The sequence below is a fragment of the Pleurodeles waltl genome, chromosome 9 (assembly GCF_031143425.1).
Source record: "Pleurodeles waltl isolate 20211129_DDA chromosome 9, aPleWal1.hap1.20221129, whole genome shotgun sequence".
NCBI lineage: Eukaryota > Metazoa > Chordata > Amphibia > Caudata > Salamandridae > Pleurodeles > Pleurodeles waltl.
The window spans coordinates 337,092,450-337,116,799 of NC_090448.1; the positions used below are offsets into that span (position 1 = coordinate 337,092,450).

At 42.8% G+C, this 24,350-nt stretch overlaps 1 protein-coding gene across 1 annotated transcript in view; it reads right to left on the reverse strand.

Moving 5' to 3' along the window:
* The window catches only part of BSN (bassoon presynaptic cytomatrix protein), a 984,265-nt gene that overhangs the window by 643,407 nt on the left and 316,508 nt on the right, over window positions 1–24,350 (reverse strand). The window contains exon 3 of the mRNA XM_069206880.1: window positions 14,395–15,480. Coding sequence (XP_069062981.1) covers window positions 14,395–15,480 — 1,086 coding nt within the window. The remainder of the gene's footprint in view (window positions 1–14,394; window positions 15,481–24,350) is intronic.

Sequence of the window (24,350 nt, forward strand, 5' to 3'; positions counted from 1 at the left end):
TTTCGACGAAGTGTGAGAAGGCGACCTATGATGGTTCTTATGTCCTTTCTTTGCCTTAGCTAAAAAGAGTTTGGCCTCTCTCTCCTTCAGCGCATTTGGATTCATGCTCTGGCAGGATACACACTCCTCGACGTCATGCTCAGAGCCTAAACACCAAAGGCAATCATCATGAGGGTCGGTAACCGACATGGGACCCCGCGCTCTCGACAAGGCTTAAATCCCAACTTTCTAGGAGGAGACCTTGTAACCAGAAACAAGATTGTAACCAGAAACAAGATGGAACACCTTCAACAGCAGCAAGAGCTGGGAGAAAACCATTAGCGTTGAAGGCACGGAAAAAAGGGAACTGACATCAGCACGCCAGCGAGGACCTCTTCTTGGCACGGTGACGTCAGACAGAGTCGCGTGGAGCCGTGCAATTGTGACGTCCTCGTCGACATGGAGAGCTGGGAGGAAGATTTTCCGTCGGATGCTGGCGCATTGGGAGAATTCATAAGGTGAGGAATCCACAGGTAGTTGTATCCATCAGAAATATTCATTTTAATATATTAGATTTAGGGACAAGCTTGATTCAACCACTAATTTTAATATTTATTAAAACTGCAATTCAATGGTAAAGTTAGATTTGAATACATATTTAGCAAAAGTAGCTTTTAGGATGGTTAGGATGAGCGGAAACATGGCGGTCAGCTAGTCGCCCTGACCGCAAGTCCCTGCCCTCCGATCTCCCGCTCTTTGACCGCTCTCCTACCTCTTTGGACGGTTTCCTGCATGGCTCTGCGCTACGCCTGAGAGCGCCCTCGTCAGATGGGCATCCAGTGGCCGGGGATCCCTCCGCACTGTGCTTTCCCCTGTCGTTCTCCTTACAGTGGCTCCAGGCAGCCAGGCTGATCCGTCGGAACAGAGGGGCGGGGGCGGCCAGGCTGTGCTACCAGGGCAGCTGAAGCAGAGTCAGCACAGGCTCTCTTCTGGCACTATCCTGGCTGGAACAGGAGTTGGGTGGGAAGCTGCCCTCAGAGCCCCCCTTCACCAATGACCTTGCCAGTACCAGTCAGGATTATTTGTTTGCACATCAGGCTGCCCAAGTGGAACAATTCTGCATGACCCCAGGCGCCCATTGAGGCTTGGAGCCACGACACGGCAGCAGGGGCAGAAATTACTCCTTTCCAGGCCCAGCTTGGACCATTTGGGCCTCCCACCAGCTACAACCAACCTACCATCAGATACTGGGGCAAGGAACAAACAAAATATTAAAGGTAAGCCCCCCAACTTATTATTAGCACCATCAACACTATACGGGGTGGGCACCTTTTCAAAGTAATAAAGCCCCATTAACTAAAAATATTAAAGAGATGGGAGACATAGCCAAACTTACTACCAGGAGAATTAAAATCACTCCTTCGCTTACGTCCTTTTTTAAGGCACAGGACCATATCGACCCCCCTACTCAACAGAGTATGTCTACCTCTCTAGCAAACATGGAAGCCATTACGGTAGTAGAATTATCCACCCCATTTGACTCACTGCAAAGTTCAGTTACCGAGGAAATAGGACAAGCTATACTCGTGGGGCACATTATCAAAAGAGGCGGAGGTTGTACGGAGCAGCATAACCCACATGGACACTCTACTTCAATCTATACTGCAAGAGATGAGAGACAAGTTTGCTGCATCTGAGTCTAATCAGGCTAAAATTCAAGGGGTTTGCGATAGTCTTGATGCAAAAATTACTAATCTGATGGAGAGATTAGGGGCTATGGAGTCCACTATTGGTGTGCTACAGATTGAGGTGGAGGCTAACAGACATGAAGTTCAAGCTTTAAAACGAAGCGAGAAAGATCTGAGAGATAAAGTAGAACCTTTGGAGAACCACTGCAGGTGGAACAATCTTAGATTCTTGAATATTCTGGAGGGAATGGAAGGAGACGATATTAAAGGTTTTATTATAGCCCTAATTAAAGAACATATCCCATGGCAGCCGCCATCGACCTGGACCTGAAAATACAGAGTCCACCGGAAACCTTTCAGGAGGAACCCCAACAGGGATAAACCCAGGGAGGTCCGGGTTAATTTTGCCTCATACCGAGTGAAGGAGCAAATTCTTACAGAGGCTTTCAAAGTTCAGGGCTTTAAGCATTTTGGTTGGACTTGTTCAATAAGATCCGACATGTCCAGGGCAACGCAAGATCGACGATGGGAGCTGGGGAAGTACATGCAGGAGCTTAAGACCTTAGGTGCCACTCCACAACTGAGGTTCCCGGCTACCCTGAGAGTAATGTGGAGAAATAAAATGCACAATATGCGAGATCCCCAAGAAGTCATGGCACTAATTGAACAGAAAAAAGGGAAGAGCTAGCAGGCTTCGGAGTGGTGGGGCTCATGGGTAGGATGATCCACCCATTATGGTTAATAGTTGGTTTGCCCAGGGAGGGTCAAGGGAAGGGAAGTTTTGGGATGTCACGTAGTAAAACGATTTGGTTAAGTTCTCACAGGGTGGGGAGCAGATGGGAGAAAATAATTTTCGGGTTGGACAGGAGACAGCTTCCTGAATCAGAACAGGATGATGGGGTCCAACGTCATTTCTAATCTCAAATTCCTTGCCTGGAAATATAAATGGTAAGCAGCAGGAGAAGGAGAATTCTTGAATTTTTTATATTATCTGACAGTCAGATTATTCTCCTGCAAAAGACACACTTAAGACATGAGGAGTGGATGAATATTCTTAAGACATAAAGATGGATCACTCAGTTTCCCTGCACTAATCAATCTTGAAACATGAAAGGGGTGGCAATTATTGTGAAAAACAGGGTTCAAGGTCATTTGACAAATGTAAGTGCTGACCTTAGGGGGAGATGGGTATTGGCGAACATTAAGCTAGAAGGGGTCGAGTATACTCTGGCCTCCTACTATGGACCTAATGTGGATGACCCTGGTCCACTTATGGAGCAATACGAGCAGTTGTCAAAAAGAGCTAAGAACCAGATAATAATCGGAGGGTATTTTAATGTTTTGCTCAATCCCACTCTAGATAGGTCCACCCCCAGACCAACTGTTAGCACAATCAGAATGAGAAATTGTTTGCACAACATAATGAAGAATGTCGGCTTGATTGACCCTTGGTGAACTAGAATGGGGCAGACCAAAGAGTTCACCTTTTGGAACAAAAAATATGGTCATGCCTCCAGAATTGACTTTTTCTTGATAGATTCAAGACTTCGAAATAAACTAGTGGGCACCTCTCACCAGCCGAGTCATCTTTTGGACCATTTGGCTGTACAGCTAGACATAGTTTTCACTGGCCCACGTGCACATTCCAGATGGACACTTGATAGATCTTTCCTGGGGGAGGAAGAGATTGTACAAAAGTTTAAAAGGGATTCCAAGGACTTTTTTTTAGATCAACTTGGGGTCAGCATCGCTAATCACAGTTTGTGAAGCATATAAGGCTTGTATTCGTGGGAAATTGATTAGCTATGCAGCTTACCGGGCTAAGAGAACCAAAGCCACAGTAGAGACCCTGGTGGGTAAACTCCGCAAATTACAAGCCTGGATGGACACCTCTAAGGATGCAACAACGCAAGTTGACTCACAGAACCGAATACAGAAAGTTGAAAATTCACTTGAGGTCTTCTTGGAATCAATTGTGAGGAGCAAATGGGAAGCCAGGAAACTAGCGCACTTTGAGTATGGTGAAGGATGTGGGAGGCTACTAGCTTGGAATACCAGGTCTGACAATATTAGGAATATTATTAAAGGTATAGTGATGGATGAGTCGGTAGACTGTCTTCAGAAGATCATGATATTCCAGGAGCCTTTGTTAAATTTTTTCTCAGAATTATATATGGAAGATACTGTGGCTCTGACGGAGGTCATTGAAAACTGGTTGAGGGGAGACATTCTCCCTAGGCTAGAAATAGATAAGAATCAGGTCCTTAATCAATGTTTTCAATGCGGCGCAGTAGATAATGTTATTGCTGGGTTGAAAAATGGGAAGGCTCTGGGTTCAGACGGAATACCAGCCGAAGTATACAAACTCCTAAAAGAAGAACTTGTGTGAGTTTTAACTCAGTTGATGAATTCGATATTCATAGAGTCTACCCCAGTTCCGTTGTCATGGAACAAAGCTATTATAACTTTAATATTAAAGCCGCAGAAAGATGCTAGGAGATGTGAGTCGTATAGACTCATCTTATTGCTTAATAATGATTACAAAATCTTTGCACAAGTACTTGCAGGAGACTGGATAATGTGATTGGTGACCTGGTACACAACAACCAGAAAGGTCTTATGAGAAATCGGCACTTAGGGGATCTGGTCCACGATATAGTTTCTGCAATTGACATTGCTACTACCGCTAATACTCCTCTCACCATTTTAACAATCGATGCTGCAAAGGCGTTTGACAGGGTAAGTTGGCTCTTCTTGCAGGTGGTAATGGAACATAACAACTTAGGAGATAATTTCCTAAAGGCAATCAAAGCTATTTATAAATCACCTACAGCTAGAGTTCTGGTTAATGGCTTCTTGTCTCCACAGTTTAAAATTGAACGAGGAACACAACAGGGATGTCCTCTCTCCCCCCCCCCCTTCTTTTCAACCTATATATTGAACCTCTGGCTGGGAGAATCAGACTAGATCAGAAAATAACACCCTTTCAGTATGAAGGCTGGGTTCTGAAGGAAGCCGTATATGCAGATGACCTCCTTGTTTACATGCAGGATCTTCAAAGTTCCTCTTCAGCACTTTTTTAAACCATAGCAGGGTTTGGGGAAATCTCGGGCTACTTAGACAATACTGATAAATCTGAGGCAATGACCTGGAATGGTCCACAGGACAGTATATTAGAGAAAGATGACATTCGTTATCTTGTGGTAAAAGTGGTCAAAAACCTGGCAGAGGTGGCCCAGGTGAACTTTTTAAATCTTTTTAGGGAAACAAAGAGGCTTCTCCTCCAACGGTCGCATCTACAACTTTCTATTCTAGGTAAAACAAACTTAATAAAAATGGTGATACTCCCAAAATTCACCTTCATCTTTTATGCTCTCCCATTATTTTTTTAAGTTGACTGGTTACGGAAATTGCAGGGGAAGTTAGTTATATCTGGTCATATAAAAATCCAAGAATAGCCTGGAAGAAGTTGAGGAAGAAGAAGCTAGATGGAGGAATTGCACTTCCAGATTTTCAGCTTATTACTGGGCATTCCAACTAAAAAACATTAGACCACTAGTCTCTAAAGAATACAGTTCTTCCCGGCTACGGGCACTAACAGGCAGTCCCCGGGAGCAGGCCACAAATTTCCTCTATAAATTCAGCCATCCTAGGTACTACAAGAAAGTAAGATTAAAAGTTCTTAATACTGCATGTAGGATATGGTTTGCAGTGAGAATGAGATTGGGAATCCCATGTTACAGTGAGTTGGCTCAGCTCCAGTTTGGGATTCGCCCGGTCCAGTGATTTGTCTACAAGATGCCCTAGCTATCCCATTGACAGAGGGAGGAATTGTACGATTGGGACAAATAGTTAGCAGGGGCTCTACGATCCCATGGGAGTCCCTATCTGATGCAACAAATGCTAAGCTATCCAGGTTTAAATATATACAAATTAAATACTGGGTACAAGGAGAGCCTGAGGCAGGCTTGTTACAGATTGGGAAAGTGAAATTATAGGTACCCAGAGGTTAAAGAAATGAGTTTAAAGATGGTATTGGGCATTAATACCAGGCGAGGATGCCTCTCTTCCATTACCTGCAGAGGGATGGAAATCTGATTTCCCAGCACTTGACCTCCCTCATCTTTGGCAGCCATCTATGGCCTGTGGTGAAACCAGCTCCTTTGAGGAGGAATCACTTGTTCACTTTTTACAAGGCCTATTGGACCGGAAGGTTAGCTAGAATAGGCCTTCAAGGGAAGAGCAACTGCCTGAAGTGCGATTGAGAGGGTGCAGATGATATACACTTTTGGTGGCGGTGTCCGGGAATTCAAACCTTCTGGGAAAAAGTGGGCAAGATGATTTTATCCATCGTAACTGGACAAGTAAAAATCAACCTACCAATGATTGTATTCGGACTATATGAGGGTTGCGGAGGAACATACAGGATAAATTGGCGAAACCTTTGGCGCACCTTTTTTTTTTTACTGTTGACAGCACGACGGGAAATATGTATTAAGTGGATTTTGAGTCCCCCCCCCACACTGATTGGCTATTGTCAGTGAAGAGAATCTCTGACCTTGACTGCAGTAATAGCCAGGTTAAGCGTCAGAGAATGTGGGAACCTTTTCTGGGTTTCTATAGAGCTTACTTTTTCCGTTTGTAGCTCTGGGAGATATATTATGAATAACCTTTTCGAATCTGAATATGGTAAGAGTCCAATGATTAATTATTAAGACGCAACATAGAGAAGGAGGGTGTGTGGATCTGTTCTTACTTCCACCTCCTCATATCTCCTCTCCTCAAGTTGATGGAGGCCGCCCCTTTGGTGTCAACTCTTGGGTTAGGGAGCTGATGAGAGTCGAGACATAGTATGGCTTCTCCTGTCTTTTGATATAAATGAGGACTCCAAAAAAAAAGTAGCTTTTAGAAAGTTACCTTTACCCTGCCCAAAGCTTCTAGAGGCTACTTTGCATTACACATAGGAGTTGAGCCACCACCACAGTTGTACCCTTGGAGAATGATCTAGGGCAGATTTAAGCCCAAAAGATAGAACTGTGTACAGATATTGTGCCTTGCCTATTGTGAATCTAAGAAATGGTCTGTGCTCTACTTCTTCAGGTATGTAAAAATAAGCATCATGAAGAGCACAGCCATTCTCCCTTCATAAGTTGCAGCTTTATATGATGCAAGACTAGGATCCTGAACTTTTGCATTTTGATCCACTTATTTGCCTGTCTTAGGTCAGTGATTGGCCTGAATTCTCCTTTGGAGCTTTTCTTCGTGATCAAAAATATCCTGAATAAATTCATTTTCCTCTTTGAGATGGAGGATCTGGTTCTATTACTTTATTCTGGGAGTAAAGATTTTACCTCCTTTCTGATTTACAGCAATTTGTGTTTTGGTGCTGGCTTAGGGACAGCGCTTAATTTGTAAATAAAAATGTGCTGGTGCCCAAAGCCCTTCTCAAGCATGTGGCTGCTGCAATTGAATGTGTGAACACGGAATCCTGAGGCAGTGTATTCCTGAAGCCATCTCAGGCCTCTTCAATCCATTTACAGCCACTCCCTCCCCTTCAGCTCACTATTGCAGCTTTCTGCTTTCTCTCATTGTGACACTTTTTCATTTTTCTTTTCCTCCGTCTTTTCCATATGTATCTTTTGCTTGCAATGAATGCTTGAGGCAGAAAAATAAGTGCTGGCCCTCAAAAATAAGTGCAGGTTCTCCGCACCGGAAACAACAAGCACAAATTAAACACTGCTTAGGGGGTATTGGTGGAGGAGGAGTTTAAAGTTGATTGTAAGGCCATCCTGAATACATTTGTCGGTTGTTATCAAACTCCACTTTACCAGATGGTTTGATAGACTTCCTCCACCGAGAGTGAGAAACAGAGCTGCAGGAGTGGGTTCTTCTGTGCTTAGATTGTGAATGTGACTTTGACGTTTAAGGACACTGCAGCTGTTGCTGGCCTCTTTTTCGACTGTCTCTACGATGGTACTGGGCTGTTAGTGCTGTAGTTGTATTTGCTTCCGTCCCTAAGTCTGATGATAGAAGGACTACTAACGGGGTAAAAGCCTCTGTCTTCAGTGGTACCTGGAAATAACTTCTTTCTACCGCCTTAAAGTTTCTCTCCTTCTTCATATGTTCCGTCTCTTCATCAGTGTGAGATCCAAACAGAAATGCTTCAGTAGAAGGAAGATTCATAATCTTCAACTGAGCATCTAGCTTCAGAGATGCCAGGCTAAGCCAGGAAGATCTAAGGAGTGCAACGTCATGACAAAATTCTGTAACAGCAAAATCTGAAGAATCAATCGCTGCACTGATGGCTTGTTTGAAAACAGTTTGTCCCTCTTGTACTATTTCCAAGAAATCTTGTCTCCCCTCTTCTAAGAGGTCATCTGCAAATGTAAACAGAGATTCCTATAATACTCTATTGTACCTCCCAAATACTGCCATTGCTTATGCAGTCTTAAAAGCCACAGCTGCAGAACCACCAAGGTTTCTCCCCACCGCATTTTGCTTTCTTTCTCTGGTGGGACCGATGTGTCTGATGCCAAAGCGTGTCTCCTTCTCACAGACAAGACTGTGACGGAATCTGGCATAGGGTCCTGCTTCAAATAAATCGGGTCTTGTTCAAAGCTTTATATATCTTTAGAAGCTGAGGGGTTGCTGCTTTCATTAGAGCTGGAGTACGAAACTTCTCCTCCACTAGTTCTGATAAACCGGAAACCAATGGTAACAAGGGTCTGGTGAGAAGCCCTTGGTTGCAGTGTCTCCATTATGAGAGACTGTTGCTTGATGATTCTGTAGCTGAATGTTCAATTTAGTTGTTCCTCCAATTAAAACGTCTTGAAAAGCTAGAACATCACCTACAGATGATGAGCTTAAGGCTGACGCTGCTGGAGAAACTGCTGTGTGGGTGGAGTGAGCATTGGAGGAATGACTGCTGGATGCAGAAGGCAAAAAAGAGGGAGATCCTCTTCTTTTATGCCTCCATGTCACAAATGGATCACTGACAGAATATCGGAAACAAAAATATTGTGTGGCTAGAATATTGTGTCAAAAATATTGAGAACCAAAATATCGAGAAGTTAAGTGCAAATAGCTAAGTATAGATTTACTATTTTTAACTCCACATCTACGTACCTTGATGATATGTATATTTCACGGTCAGTGCTTAATTTGTAAATTAAGAGGTGCTGGTGCTCAAAGCCCTTCTCTTAAACATGAGGCTGCTGTAATTAAATCTGCCAGCACTGAATACTGAGGCCGCGTAATCCTGAAGCCATCTCGAGCCTCTTCAATCCATTTACGGCCACCCCTGCCCCTTCAGCTCATCCTGCAACTTTCTACTTTCTCCCTTTATGACGGTTTTTAGTTTTTCCTTCTTCTGTCTTTCACATATATGTCTTTTGCTCACAGCAAATGCTTGAGGCATAAGAATAAGCCCCAGCCCTCACAAATAAGTGCCGGTGCTCAGCACCGGAAACAACAAGCGCAAATTAAGCACTGGTCACGGTACATAAATGTGGAGATACATATAGTAAAACTCTGCTTAACTATAGAAACTTACCTTCATGATATTTTTGTCCTCAATATTCTTGACACAATATTTTGTCCCACACATATTTTTGTTTCCGATATTCTGTCTAAACACTGTCAAAAATCATCTGGGTTGAGTTTTCTGAGGTGACAAAGGTGGAATAGATGACAGACAAGGCTCCTGGACCATTGGCAGACCTTGATGCTGATTTTTTCTTGGTGATACAGATGACCAAGGAGGTGTTGCAGGTCTAGGCAGAAAATCCAGAATCACAAGAGGTTCCTGTACTAGGTCCTCTGCTGGAATAATCAGCCTTAATGTAGGTAAACGATTTGGTGTATCATCTTGGTAGGGTGGTTCTGTGCCTTAGAAAAAATGGAGAACACATAAGGTACTGCGAGCCTCTAAGTCAATTTTCTTGATGTTGACTCTCTTGACGGCAATCTTGATGCTAAAAACATGGAAAGAAACTCCATGATGATGAATAGTCTGTGGTTGAGTGTTTTGCCGTTGAGGGTTGTAGTGCTGGGACTGATTTTAACATCAGTAGACGAGAGGTTGGTCTGGATAGACCAAAAGGAATATGTAACAATACCTGCACCCTTTGTGTTGCCAAAGGTGGCACTATTGTTGAGCTTATGTATGGTGAACAATTAAGTGATGACACCTGTTTCGCTATCAACCGCTGGTGCTCCTGGGTTTGGCAGGAGTGTGCAGTCTAGTGTTGGCAATGTCTTCTACACCTTCTTTCATTAGATCTCCCTCTGTAGGAGTATTTCTTCACAAAAGGGTCTTATCTCAGTAGATGGAGCTTCCTCTCTGTCTTGTTTCTTCTTCTCTTCTTCTGCTTGCATGTTCTTAAGCTCCCCTTTAAGGCGAGTGCGCTTTATCTTTGATGGCTCTTTTTGACATTTTCTGATAAAATTCACACTTTGTAACTGAGTGTTTGGCAGACTGACATACCAAAAATAGAGAAGGAGGGATATTTCACAAAAAAGAAATGGCATTTACTAAAAAGATTACCTCTTTGCGGACAAAAAATGATGGTGGTCTTTACTAATGTCAAATGAAATACAAACATCTTCAATTCTGTAGAAATAAATGGAAGGAAAATTGGGTGAGATCCACTCAGCATGAGCCGGAAAAAAGCACTGTCTCAGCGAGGTTAACTGCCAGTACAGTTCATGCTGGGAAAGCGAAGCTGCTGGCTTCTTAAAGCAACAATGTAGTTTTCTCTGCAACCTCTGCACTTTTGGCTATCCAATCATGTAGAAGTTGGCTGCAGGTGAAGCTATGGGTCAACTACCTCTGCTTCTATTTACTCCTGAATAGGCCCATGCACAGCATGGGGTTGAGAGGAAGTTGATGTTTTAAGTTTGTCTCTCATTCTTCTAAACGAGCAAAATTCTGAGCATTGGCAGGCTTCTTCACAAAGGACAGAAAGCATACACAGTTGCTGTTTCACCTGTTTCCAATCTCTTCCTTCGTCCCTATAGATATTCTCACCCCAACTGTTTTCAAAGTGCACCCTTCAAAAATAAGGAATATTAGTTTACACCCCATGGGAAATACACTAAAGTATTTTCATAGTAAATGACGTCCTTTCTGAAAGTCTGTTGTTTGGGCTTTCGAGATGACACCTAAATGTCACCATTGCCTACTTCAGAGGAGTGTGAGAGAAGACAGACATCAAGCGAAAACAGGCAATGGCATTGCCAAAGACAATAGCTCTGGCGTTGGCTGCCAATGCTTTTATTATCATTTTTATAAAACTTTATTGTTGGGGTATCTGCTGAGCACTCACCAATACATATTAAAAAATGAGCGTAGCTGCGCTCTTGTGAAGGGCAGAGTGCTGGATCGCACAGTGAAGTTAGCCAGTGACTGAAGAGGGCTGACCCATTGCCCCATGATGTATGCTTTATTGGGTGGAAGAAATATGTGAATGACACGACTACAGACCAATGGATGAAGAGGGCTGGCTCAAAGTCCCTATTAGCGAGTATAATATGCATATAATTTTAGTAAAATCAAAAGGTCTTGACTAAAACAATAGTGGAATTCAGAAAATATATGTAGTTGTAGTAGAAAGAATGAACATTCGGAATCAAATGCAGGAGAAAGGGCATTAACTGAAGGACATGTGTATTCAGTATCCTTTGTCAGTACGCTGTCGGCGCATTACTCATTACACCAAAGTCCCAAAGGCACTGCTTTTATATTCAAATGTATTACGGAGAAGATAGGAAACAAGCTTCCTGTGAAGCAAGACGACAGTTACAATTCCATATCAATTCCATATCGCCATGCAACTAGTAATACAGGGGCTCAATTACTGCATGCTGATTGCCGATTCTAGCAGGTAACATTAGGTTGAGAAAAATAGTATTCAACTGTCTGGCACATTTTGCACTGCAAAACTACAGGACGCAACACACAGGGAGATAAGATTTACCATACCATTATTTTAGGCCCCCTCTTTTCAGCGCATATTTAACGAATGAGGTTCCTCTTTTGCTGTCCCTTCACGCTCCCAATATGTCTGCCAGACAGAAACCACCTAAGCAAAACGTGCTCCGATGGACACACCGCTAAATAAAAGCGTCTGTAAAGATCAGTGATTAAAATACTCAGCAGGTAGAGAATGCGCAGTTCGTGCTTAAACACTCAAAGGTCAACATTGCAGGGGGCTCCCTTCAGTTGTCACCTCATTAATGCATTCTTCCATGCATTATTTTCTCTCTTTAATATATCATGCTGACTTCGAAAAGCAAGATATTTTCCAGCCTGGTCAAGGTGTCTCTCTTAGGGGAGGAAAAATGAAGTTATAATAGTGCTTGACGATAGTGCTTGCAAAAAATTGCAAATTTAAAGCAGGTCAACAGAAACGTGTTCTACTGCCCTCACTTGGACCTGTCCGCAGCGCTATAACAGGTGCAGATGAGCTCTACACCTTCTTATATTGAAACCTGCCAGACAGCGCAGCTGATGTCTATGCTAAACACGTCTTGGGGACATTAAGAAAGGTTTCCCGGGAATGCACAATGCCCACTGCTTACCACTGGCTTTGTGGTTTGTAACACACATTTGCTTGCTTTTCATTTGCTGGCTTTATTTGCTTTAGGCTGTCCAGCTTGATTTTGTCCCTCATAAAGATAATTCCTTATTTACTGTATCCTTGTGAGTGCTCCATTTCTGTAAACAGGCCTTTGAATCTTTCTCTTATCTTATCACATTTGCTGTGCATTCAAAGACAAAGTTCAAATGTCAGGCTCTGTTTTCCCGCAAGCTTGGTGTTTACTTTTCTTTCTCGGACTTCAAAGTGAGAGGATTTATGTGGCTATATTGCTGTGAAAGGCTATTTTTCCTAGCACACAACAAAGCATATGTCTGTAATGAACTGCTGAGCCATTTCAGAATATATCAGAATTAGGAAAGCACAAATAAAGCAATATTTGAATACAATCAAAACAAATCAATACACTAGGTGATGACATTTCCACACATTATTGTTTGTGTGCTGTATACTTTTATCAGTAAAATTGTATGTCTGTGCAAATTAAATGGTCTTTTTAATAGAAAATGTGTTGTCTGTAACATGATAGTACACTACCACACTACACATACTCCACTTTATGCCACTCCACTCTAGTCTGCACTGCTCCATGCCATTACATTATACTCTGCACCACTCCACTCCACACCACTGCACTCTGCGTCACTGCACTCTACTCTGCACCACTGCACTCTATGTCAATTTAAACCACTGCACTCTATGCCAATGCACTCTACATCACTCTACGCAAACAATGCACTCTATGCCACTGCACTATACACCAATCTACTCTACACCACTGCACTGAATGCGAAAATACTCTAATCTGTAACACTCTATTCTATGCCAATGCACTCTACATCGCTGCACTCTATGCCACTCTATTCAACTGTGTACCACTGTACTCTGCCACTCTACTCTACTGTGCACCACTCTACAGTATGCCACTGCACTCTATGCCACTCTACTCTATAAGAATGTACTTTATGACACTCTCGGCAACACTTCACTCTCTACCATTAAGCTCAACTCCCTTTACTCTGCACCACAGCACAATATGCCACTGCATTCTACTCTGCACTACTCTACTCTACAGCACTCTACGCCACTACACTCTACCCTACTCTGCATCACTCTATGCCACTGCCCTCTACGCACCACACTCTGCAGACCTCCACTCTGCACTACTGCGCTCTACTCTGCAGCATTCTATTCTACGCCACTCTACTCTGCCATTGCACTCTATGACACTGCACTCTAAGCCACTTTACTCTGCACCATACCATTCCATGCCACTGCACTCTACTCTGCACCACTGCAGTCTTTGCCACTTCACTTTATGCCACTCCACTCTACACCACTGCATTCTATTCCAATGCACTTTACGCCACTGCCCTCTAGGCCACTCTGGTCTACTCTGAACCACTCTAATCTACCCCACTGCATTCTACAACGCTCCAAAACTCTACAAACTCCACTCGACGACATTCCATTCTACAATTCTCTATACCACCTTATGCCACTCTATGCTATTCCACACTATTTCAAGCCACTCTCCTCTATGCTACAAACTGTTACCCATGCTGAACAGCACCCACACTGGAGTACAACATGGCTAAAACATACTAGTAAAGCCAATAGCTCTTGCATAGGCTAGACCTACTGGATTTGCCAATGCTTCTTAAAAAAAAATATTCTCTCACAGAAAAATGAGAATAAAAAGCGTTAGTATGCTCGAATTTTGCATTCCTATTTGTCACCAGCTATGAATTGGTTGTATAACTGAAAGTAGATTTTTTTTTTTAAATGAGCCAAAATCAATTGCAACCATGATGCATCATTGTTTACAGTGAAATCTAAATCTTGCACAAAATCCTTCTGAATCCAGTGCAAAGGCAACTTGGTTTTATGACCGATTTATTGCAGAGGTCTAAATGATTTATGATGTGCAAGACTACGTTATGGCAATTGACTCACCTCTGTTTTGGTGCAATGGGCCACAACACTGTTGAAGGAAGAACATGTTAATATTCTGTTATTTTATTACTATATGATGCTAAATTTAAAAAAGCCTCTTATAGGAGGGAATTAAAACTGGAATGGCATCATCCCTTTTAAAGAAAAGGTCCACAAGCTTAAAATCACCTTACCTCTACCAGGTGCGGGGTTGGGTTGAAGCCACATAGGTTGCAAACCTGTTTACTACACGCTGTACAAGTATTGTAATTGGAAGGCTCCCCTGAGCCTACATTTAACTCTGCTTTACACAGTGGGCACATGACTCTTTCTTTCGGCACATCCTTTGGCTTGACAATGTGTTCTGGACTTGCATGTGTTGGAACCGGGGCGCTCCCAGGTTTGCCCTGTGTTCCTGAAACAGTCCCTTGGGCTTTCATGTCAGTTTCCTTACTTGCATCACTGAATACTATTTTTGGAGGCACTTTCCCTGGGGATTGCTGGCTTTGTAGGGTGCCCTCTGGTTGGACAGAAATTAGTGTGCTAGCCTGATTCAGGAGTGAAGCCCCAAATCCAAACAGCTTTCCAGTGAGGCCCTCCTGAGGTTGTTCCTGTGTCCCTGTGGAGTGTGGTGTTGGGAGTTTTGATGGGGACTCTCCCAGGTTTTTTCTCTGTTCAGCAGGTGAAGGTTTAATTTGTTGATGTTGTGTTAATGGCTTTGACGGTTGGTGCTGGGGCGATGGCATTGCTTGTTGGTGCAGGGGTGATGGCAAAGTTTGTTGATGCTGATGGTGCTGAGGAGATGGCATTGCTTGTTGATGCTGAGGAGATGGCTTTGCTTGCTGATGTTGTGGAGAGGGTTTACTCTGATGCTGAGCTGAAGGCTTTGCTTGCTGATGATGGGGGGACGACCTCAATGTTTCGTGAGGTGCAGTTGGTTTTGGCTGGACTTGGCTGGGTTGTTCCTTCTGAAGAGTTGATTGTGGCTTAACCTGCAGAGAGGGCAGAACATTTGTGCCATGTGAAATCCCCATGTGAGGAGATCCTGGTGTTTTTTCTTGACCAATTTTTGCCTTGGATTGAGTTTGTGACTGTAGGTCGAACTGATAATTCAGGTGCGGCTGGGATTGATGGTGGGGTTTGATTTGTTTGGCAGGGGAGTGAGATGGAGAAAGTGCAGGGGAATATAGTTGCTGCTGGCTTTTTGAGCGGGGTGCAGTCGTCATATCCATTCCCAAAGCTCTCTGCATCTGGCAATTCAAACATAACCATTCTTTAACCTAAAAGACACAACGAAAAACACAAACACATTAAATATCCAGTCCCAAAAAAGCATGTTTCAGGTGATCATAGTTCCATAACAAGTTTATATCACAGTTTTGTGAGCATGAATTTTAAGCATTTTAGTTTCCCAGCTTTTTAATTTATTTTAAAACATCAAATACAATGTATCAGTAGCATTATGTACTCCTGGCTTCTCCAGCAAGTAGTTTGTGAGTTATTGGTAGCCCTCCAGCAACAACCTGTAACTGGTCTACTGTGTGCAGCCCAGTAAACTAAATAGGAATTGGTTGAATTAATATATGTATACCAAAATTTAAAGTGCGTTTTTGAAATGAAAATGTGTATTTTCCAATATTGGAGAAAATCTGTTGAATTTTCAAAATATATTTAAAGCTGATATTTGAGTGATAAAAATCAAACGGTGATGAGGAGAATAATATTATTAACTTGGTTCGAGGGGCACTGCAGCGGTGGGCTGTTATGTTTTACCCAAGGAGAAGCATTCTGCTTAAATGAACACACAGCATATGCAAAGTGACTGTGAGAAGGTAATAGTGATTGTTATTACATGAAAATGTTTAGATGTGCGAATATGCACATTTGTCCCAAGAGGTAGAGTAGTCAACACACTGAGTAGAAAAACTCAGTCTGATTTTCAGGTTAAGAAGATAATATGAATTTCAAAAGAGATTATTTATCTCGTTTACTATTCTGAAAATTCAACTAAATTTTAGGATTCATTGGCTCTACAAGCTGAGCCCATTTGTTAATACTCTTAATACATAATTTAATGTTGTACTTTCTGAATTGTTGTAGAATTCAAATAAAGTTTGAATAAACCGTTCTTTAACATAAAAGACACAACATGCAGCAGCATACTGAACAACCAGTCCACAATAAACACATTTTTTCGAGATCAGAGTCACTTTTCTACATTATGTCATACTCTGGTAGTTTTTGTGTCCACTGTTTAAGTTACCGTCCCATCAATACTGTGCAGACCATAAGCGATAGCAACTGAACTTTGGGAGGAAACACTCTCCTATTGTTCTGATGTAGCACACGGCATACCCACCCACAAAGGGTATCTTTAAACAGGCGTTCCAGCACGTTTTTAGGTGATGAGTCTTTCCCAAAAACTAGATATGGTTTATCCACCGGCAGGCCACGTCTCTAAAATGTTAATGGTCTAAATCAAGTGCTGGAGCAAGAATGAAGAGTCCATGTAACAAGTAATTGTATTTTAAGCTTGATGGTTAAAATACAATTGTAGCTTTGAAGTCACTATAAGTAGCAGTAACAAAAAATACATAATCACTAAATCACTGTAGGATGCTGTCTTTCATGGTGCACCACCACTACACTGAGTGCATGACTACTACTTTGTGATTAATATATTGTAGTAATCCCCGCATTATTGGCTGTATTTAATAAAATATTCACACAAATATTTCACTGTATGAATCGACCATTCTTGTCGCGTACACCTCACCCGTAGAGGACAGGTCAAACACTTATCAATTCCTAAAACAGTTCCCCAAAGAGTACTCAAGTAGCATTCAGGTATTTTTATTCTAATTTCTTCTGCTCCACAGTGCTGGCCATGTTAACATGTTTCAACGTGAAAACTATATATGTCAAGAAAAGAGTAAACACATGCTCCCTGAACACCCACTGAACACGAATTACAAGTGGATATAGTTTTCATCACCACAGAAAAATATTACACCTGAAAGCAATTGATAGGAGTAAAAGATAGAATTAAAACAGATAGCGAAATAAAACGTGCTTAAATTACATAGAAATAGAAAGCACGCCTGAGGGAAAGCAAGCGCTACCCAAAGACTGCGTCTTAACGGGACCAATATCGGCAAATCATTAAACAATTACATTAAATCTTTCTGTTGTGAAAATGCACATCATGCTATCTGCTGTTTCTCAATCTTCAAACCTAATGTCAAGCAAAAAAATATATATGAAAAATGTACAGAAACATATATACCAAGGGGAAACAGGCATACACGTCCAGATACAAAATTAAAACCAGTAAGTATTCACACTATTATATGCAGAGAGATTAACGTCATATGAATGTAAATATTAGCAAAGGCTTTAGTGCCAAATAGGTAATTTAAAAAAAGGCATTAACCATGCTGGTGCAAAGTTAATAATTCCTGCAAAAACTCATTTCAGTTCATCCAATGATTTTCTCAACCTGTGTATTGTTCATAGATTTTGGAAGAAGCAAAATGTATCTGCCTTCAGAATCACTAATACCATCATCACCTGCCTGAAATGCGAGCTACAAACCACCGATTATAAAATGATTGAAAAGTATTTACAGAAGAAACCACTCTAGAAAATCCCTCTGAAAAAACTGTAATATCTGTACAGTAATCATTAAAGCATGGATCATATCCCCTTGTAAATTCCGAAGTTTATTGAGATATCCTGCTGGACTCCTCAAAATGGTACCAAAATAGAAACCTTCCTGCGCATGCCGACTAGAGGTCCATCTGGGATAAGGAACATCTTGACTTCACAATGAAACTCGGCATTAATATCTTTACGTGCACTGTTTATTCCTCATTTATATTCAGGTGTGCCTCTGGATCTAAAATTATTGGTTCTCGGGTAGAACTGCTGTAAAAGTAATATTTGATGTGAAAGTGTAAGGGTGAAACAAATAATATTGGCACAATATTCCCTGGCACAATGGCTGCAGGCACCATTTTGAATTTTAGACGGTAATTCTAAAATTTGGGGTCCACAAATGACTCCCAATTATATGGAGCCTCCTCACTTAAAAAGAGTGGGGTAATCTAATTTAGCTGTAGGAAATGAAATTCAAAAGTCTGATTACATTGAGAAGGAGAGAAACTAGTTTGTTACCTCATGCTAAGAGATCTACAATAATAGAGTCTCCCTCGGAATAACTGAGCAGTGTTCTGCCACTGGACACGGACTGTGGACTCGAGCTGGGCTCCCTGAGACAGTAACACGAATCATCAGCTACTCGATGCAGTGATGCAGTCCCAGGAAGTAATGTTCCAGCCTAAGAATGGAATGTATGCAGCAAAGGGTTTTCCAAAGAGGTATTTAGGATGAAAACAGAAGCACAGACAAACTGTGTGTAGCCTTCACACCGCAATGCCGTGCGTCCTGCGGTTCCATTGTGGGTAACAGATTCTATTGTAGGCAGAAGTTTCTTTAGTGCGTCGTAGTCCTTCGAGTGTATCAGAGAGAGAGGAAGAGAGAAAACATAATGCAAAAGTGGTCAGAGTGGAGTGTTGTAACTTCGTAAAAATTCCTCCTACCACGCCCCACCGTTTTTTCCAAAATGGAGAATGTCTTGCTCGAAGTGACTTTTATGAGGCAGCCCGCTATAGTCACCTTAACAGGCAATTAGTGTTTGTTAGCTACTTGTGAACGTTGTAATGCCTACTAATTTCAAAATATGCATAACTGACTGCTTTTCGTACTCCTATGACATTCAATTTAGGAGAAAGTAATGCCGTGAAAAGTAAACATGCAAGGGAGGCCTATGAGATTTGTAAATGGAGCTCCTGAAAAGATACTCAAAAGTACCGGGTTCTTATGATAATATCGGATTGTTCGGTAGCATGTTTTCAAAAATATTTTTCAAGTGAGCTAGATTTACACTCCTGTCTTACAGTATATGAACTCTAGCTGCGTTTTGTAGTTATCGATTGGCCTACCTAATTCCTACACAAAGTCAGATCAGTTTTGTAGGTAAGGGTCTCTTTAACCTCCCCTCTGCTACGATTCAATTAAAAAGGCTTGCAGCCAAATACTACCATGCATGACCTAAAATTCAATATATTCTACGCAGTTACCTTAGGATCTATTGCTTTCCCCTGAAATGAAAACCTTACCTACGGATTTAAATAATCATGCAGATACACGTTTTCTTTCACCAAACTCTTCCCGGGAAATACCATCTCTACTATTCTGATCATGCCTGTTCCTATAGTTCGTCCATGTGGTATTTTTCCAAGATGGAACCTGCCCTAAATAAAACTTTTTGTAGGGTCTATGTACTAAAAGATAAAATGGGAGATTTTAGGGTGATTTTGATAATGAAATGAAGAAACGTAACTATCAAGCAATACTCAGGTTTTCATGTAGTCAAGTTACCCATAGCAAATGCACAAGTAAAGTGGTCCCAGCAGACAGCTTTAAGGGTCTAGAAATCTTCTCAGCCATCTCAGAGCAGCAAACAGCTATCACTCATATGTCACTTTACCACCTGAGACCCATTTTCTAAAGCAAAAGTAACTTTAGCTCCACATTGAATGTTCATATTTTGCTGTGGTGCTTTCCACCCAGGCACAACAGCGGCTGGGTTCCTCTGACCAGTCTCCCCCTGAAGTTATCTTCCTCTGGAAGGCTGGCTCTCGGCAACATTAGTCCTTCATCTCAGGAATTTCTCTGGTACACTGCAGAGTACCACCTTTTCAGTCAGCACGAAGTTTGGAACCCAGGGCAGGGGAATTCTGATTCCATAATTATAGGTGCCTCAAACTGCAGCACCCAAAACATGAGCACAATCACATACAATGACCTTGTACTTGACAGCCTTTGGGAGTAGCCGGGTTGATTCCATCTGCACAGCAAAAGAGCTCGACATCTCAACATCCCCACATCCTTCATCAAGACAGATAGTGGTGACCAGGAAGAGACAATCACCAAGCCTCTGCAAAAAGGTAAATCCTTCATAAATGAAGCATCTCTCTCTCAGTCCTCCTAGTCCTTACTGTATGATACTAAACTCAAAGCTCAGGAATGACTGCAATACACTGGCGCTAATCTGTGTAGGCCGTCAATCATTCTCTGGCTCGTGTAATGCTTTACCAAGGGGGATCCACAACTAATCTCACTGGCCTCAGTGTAACACGCTTGCATTCAGCCTGGGGGTCACACTACCTTTCCCCATATACATTTAAGGTGCATACACCATTCACTCAGGGATGTCAATGCAGGGTCTGGGCCCATGATGGTAGCAGAAATCCACCAGTGTGAGGCCGGTAGGCCTCTCACTTTTAAAGAACAGAAAAAAGACCTGTTGTTACTAAAGATCAGACAGTAGTTCTGTGTCCTAGACAACTATGCTCTGGATCTCAGAAACTTTCACACAGCCTAGGCCTAGCCAAGCATGCCCGACTGCTGAGTGTGTGGGCCTCAAACAATTCCAGATACCAGTGAAAACTACAGTTGAGTTAACTCAGCGCACAGGTGCACATCTGTAAAACCATGCTAGTGACACTCCCATCATAACAACATGAACCACCAAACCCTATAAATAGGAACACTTCTACGTGAAACCTCATAAGATTTGACTAGCTAATTAAACTAAACCGTACAGATAAACTCTTGATCTTAACAACCATGATGTGCTGAGACCAATACAGGAAGAAAGAGTTTGACACGCAAGCATCAAACATAGTCAGTTGAAGTCTCGCTGAGCGACTCTCATTGACCCTGGTTTGATTTGTGCCTGTCAGAGGCACTAAGCCAAGTCACACAAGTGTGATAGCATTTTTATCTGGACAAGTGGGGGAAGGCTGGGTGGTAGTAAGTTTGTGGATTTGTGACGTTTATGTAACAGAAATGCAAGGTAAATGTGCAATTTTAGGCAAGGTAGTAGGACATTGTGGGTAAGTAAACTTTATGGGATCCATGCAAGTCATACCACCTGGGATCCCTCCAGATGTTTAGTTTTCAGAAATATCTGGTTTTGGTAGATTTCCCCAGATGGCAGCTGACCTGAGCCCGAAAAGTGCAGCCATTCAGCATACAAGTTAGACGATATTGAGACTTAGCCCAGACTTAGCCTAACATCCAAAATCAAAATGTCCCTTCTTACCAAAGAGATGGGGCTACTTTAGTCCCCAGGGGGGTAGAAAGGCTATTGGGGTAATTTTTGAGGTGGAGGCTAGGCCCGATATGTGGACAGGTGAGCAGACCATCCCGCATCTTGTAGCAATAAAAAACTCCCTGGTGTCTAGTGGGCTTTCTGGCCCCTCCCACCAGGACACATTGGAGTTAAAGACCTCTTATCTGCCCCCTCGATGGGGCAGAAGAACAAGTTACTTACCTTCAGTAACTACTTTTCTGGTGGATACATTAGCTACCTGTGGATTCCTCACCTAATGATTCCTCACCTAATGAATACCCCTTTGCGCCAGCATTCGACGGAAATCTTCTTCCTAGCTTCTGCACGTCGACGAGGACGTCACATTCCCCCACGCGACGCCGTCTGACGTCATACAGGCAATAAGAAGTCCTCGCCGACGTGCCGACGTCAGTACCAACAATTTTTACGTGCCTGAGAACAATAATCCAATGAGATGAAAGACAAAAGCAATATTTCATGACATTGTAAACAACACATCATTGCGAGAAGATGGACTACTAATTTAATATATATATATATATATATTTTTTTTAAAGAATAAATAAATAAATATATACACTAAACATAAATATATATATATATATATATATATATATATATATATATATATATATATATATACATATAAATATATACACATGCACATATATACATAATCTATACCAGTCCTCAAAACCAAGAGGAGCACACTCAAGAATTACTTGGTGAGACCAAACAGGCAACGGGGAGGCGGGTGGTACCGTGAGGAATCCACAGGTAGCTGATGTATCCACCAGAAAAGTCGTTACCGAAGGTAAGTAACTCGTTCTTCTGATGGATACAACTACCTGTGGATTCCTCACCTAATGAATAGAGTCCCAAAGCAGTACCGCGCCCGGTGGTGGGTGCCTGAATGGTCAAACCAAGAAATCCTGCGGCACTGACCGTGCAAAATGGCCGTCCCTTCTGACCTCAGAGTCCAAGCAGTAATGTTTCGCAAAAGTGTGAAGGGACGACCAAGTTGCGGCCTTGCAGATGTCGACCACAGGAACACCTCTGGCCAAGGCCGAAGTGGCCGACTTAGCTCTGGTGGAATGAGCTCTAATACCATCAGGAGGATCCTTCTTTGCTAAAGAATAACACATTTTAATGCAAAGAACAACACACCTGGGGAGTGTTCTCTTGTGGACTGCCTTTCCTCTCCTCTTGCCCACGTATCCGATGAAAAGCTGATCCTCCAGCCTCAAATCCTTCGTCCTGTCTATGTAAAAGCTTAACGCCCTCTTTGGGTCCAAGCGGTGTAGTCTCTCTTCTTCCTTTGAAGGATGAGGCGGAGGATAGAACATGGACAGAGTAATCGTCTGGGCCAAATGAAAGGGTGAAACAACCTTCGGAAGGAAAGCAGCCTTGGTCCTCAACACCACCTTATCCCCATAAAAAGTTGTATAAGGGGGTTTTACCAATAAAGCCTGCAACTCACTCACTCTCCTTGCGGATGTTATAGCCACCAGGAAGACTGTTTTAAGAACTAACAACCTTAAGGGGCAAGAATGCATAGGCTCAAAAGGGGACCCCATAAGGAAAGTTAGGACCAAGGACAAATCCCATTGAGGCATAACGAAAGGATTTGGAGGAAATTTATTCATAAGGCCCTTTAAGAATCTAAGTACTATAGGAGATTTAAATAACGAAGGCTGGTCGGGAAGACAAATGAAGGCTGACAAAGCAGACAAGTAACCTTTAACAGTAGCAACTGCACAACCCCTCTGTGCTAAAGACAAAGCAAAAGATAAAACATCTGACAAGTGAGCACGTAAGGGATCAATCTGCCTCTCTCCACACCATACCACAAACTTAGACCACCTATTAGCGTAGATAGATTTAGTGGAGTGTCGTCTGGCCGCTAAGATAACATCCACTACATCAGGCGGGAGAGAGAAAGAACTCAGGTTGCCCCGTTCAATCTCCAGGCATGAAGGTGCAGACTCTGGAGGTGGGGGTGTAAAACCTGCGACTGCGAGAGGAGGTCTGCCCTGAGAGGGAGACGGAGCGGAGGGCACAGTGAGAGTTGGAAAAGGTCCGTGTACCATACCCTCCTTGGCCAATCTGGAGCTATTAAGATGACTTGGGCCCGGTCTTGGCGAATTTTCCTCAACACTCGAGGAATCAAGGGTATGGGGGGAAACGCGTAAAGCAATTGGTTGCACCAGGTTCTCTGAAACACGTCCCCCAACGCTCCTTGCACCGGATACTGGAGGCTGCAGAATAACGGGCAGTGCGAGTTCTCCCGGGTGGCAAACAGATCTATCTGGGGAAACCCCCACATCTGGAAGATTAGACAGACTTGATCTGGATGGAGACGCCACTCGTGGTCGGCCAAGAAATGGTGACTGAGACTGTCCGCACGTACATTCAAGACTCCGGCCAGATGATTTGCTGCCAAGCAAATCTGATGGTCCTTTGCCCAGGACCATTCCCGAAGAGCTTCTCTGCAGAGAAGGTACGACCCACTCCTCCCTGTTTGTTTATATACCACATCGCGGTAGTATTGTCTGTGAGGACCTGAACCGACTGACCGCGAAGGGATGGGAGGAAGGCCTTGAGAGCCAGACGTACAGCCCGTAACTCTAACAGATTGATATGAAACATCTGTTCCTTTGGAGACCAAAGACCTTTGATCTCCAGATCCCCCAGATGAGCTCCCCACCCTAGAGTGGAAGCATCCGTTATGACCGTGGTCACTGGTGGAGGCTGCATGAATGGCCTTCCCCGGGGAAAGATTGTCATCCGCAATCCACCACTTCAAATCCCTGGCAGCATCTCTGGAGATCTTGACAGAACCTTCGAGATCTCCTTTGTGTTGAGACCACTGCCTTCGTAGGCACCACTGAAGAGCCCTCATGTGCCAGCGAGCATGCGTGACCAACAGTATGCAGGAGTCAAACAGAC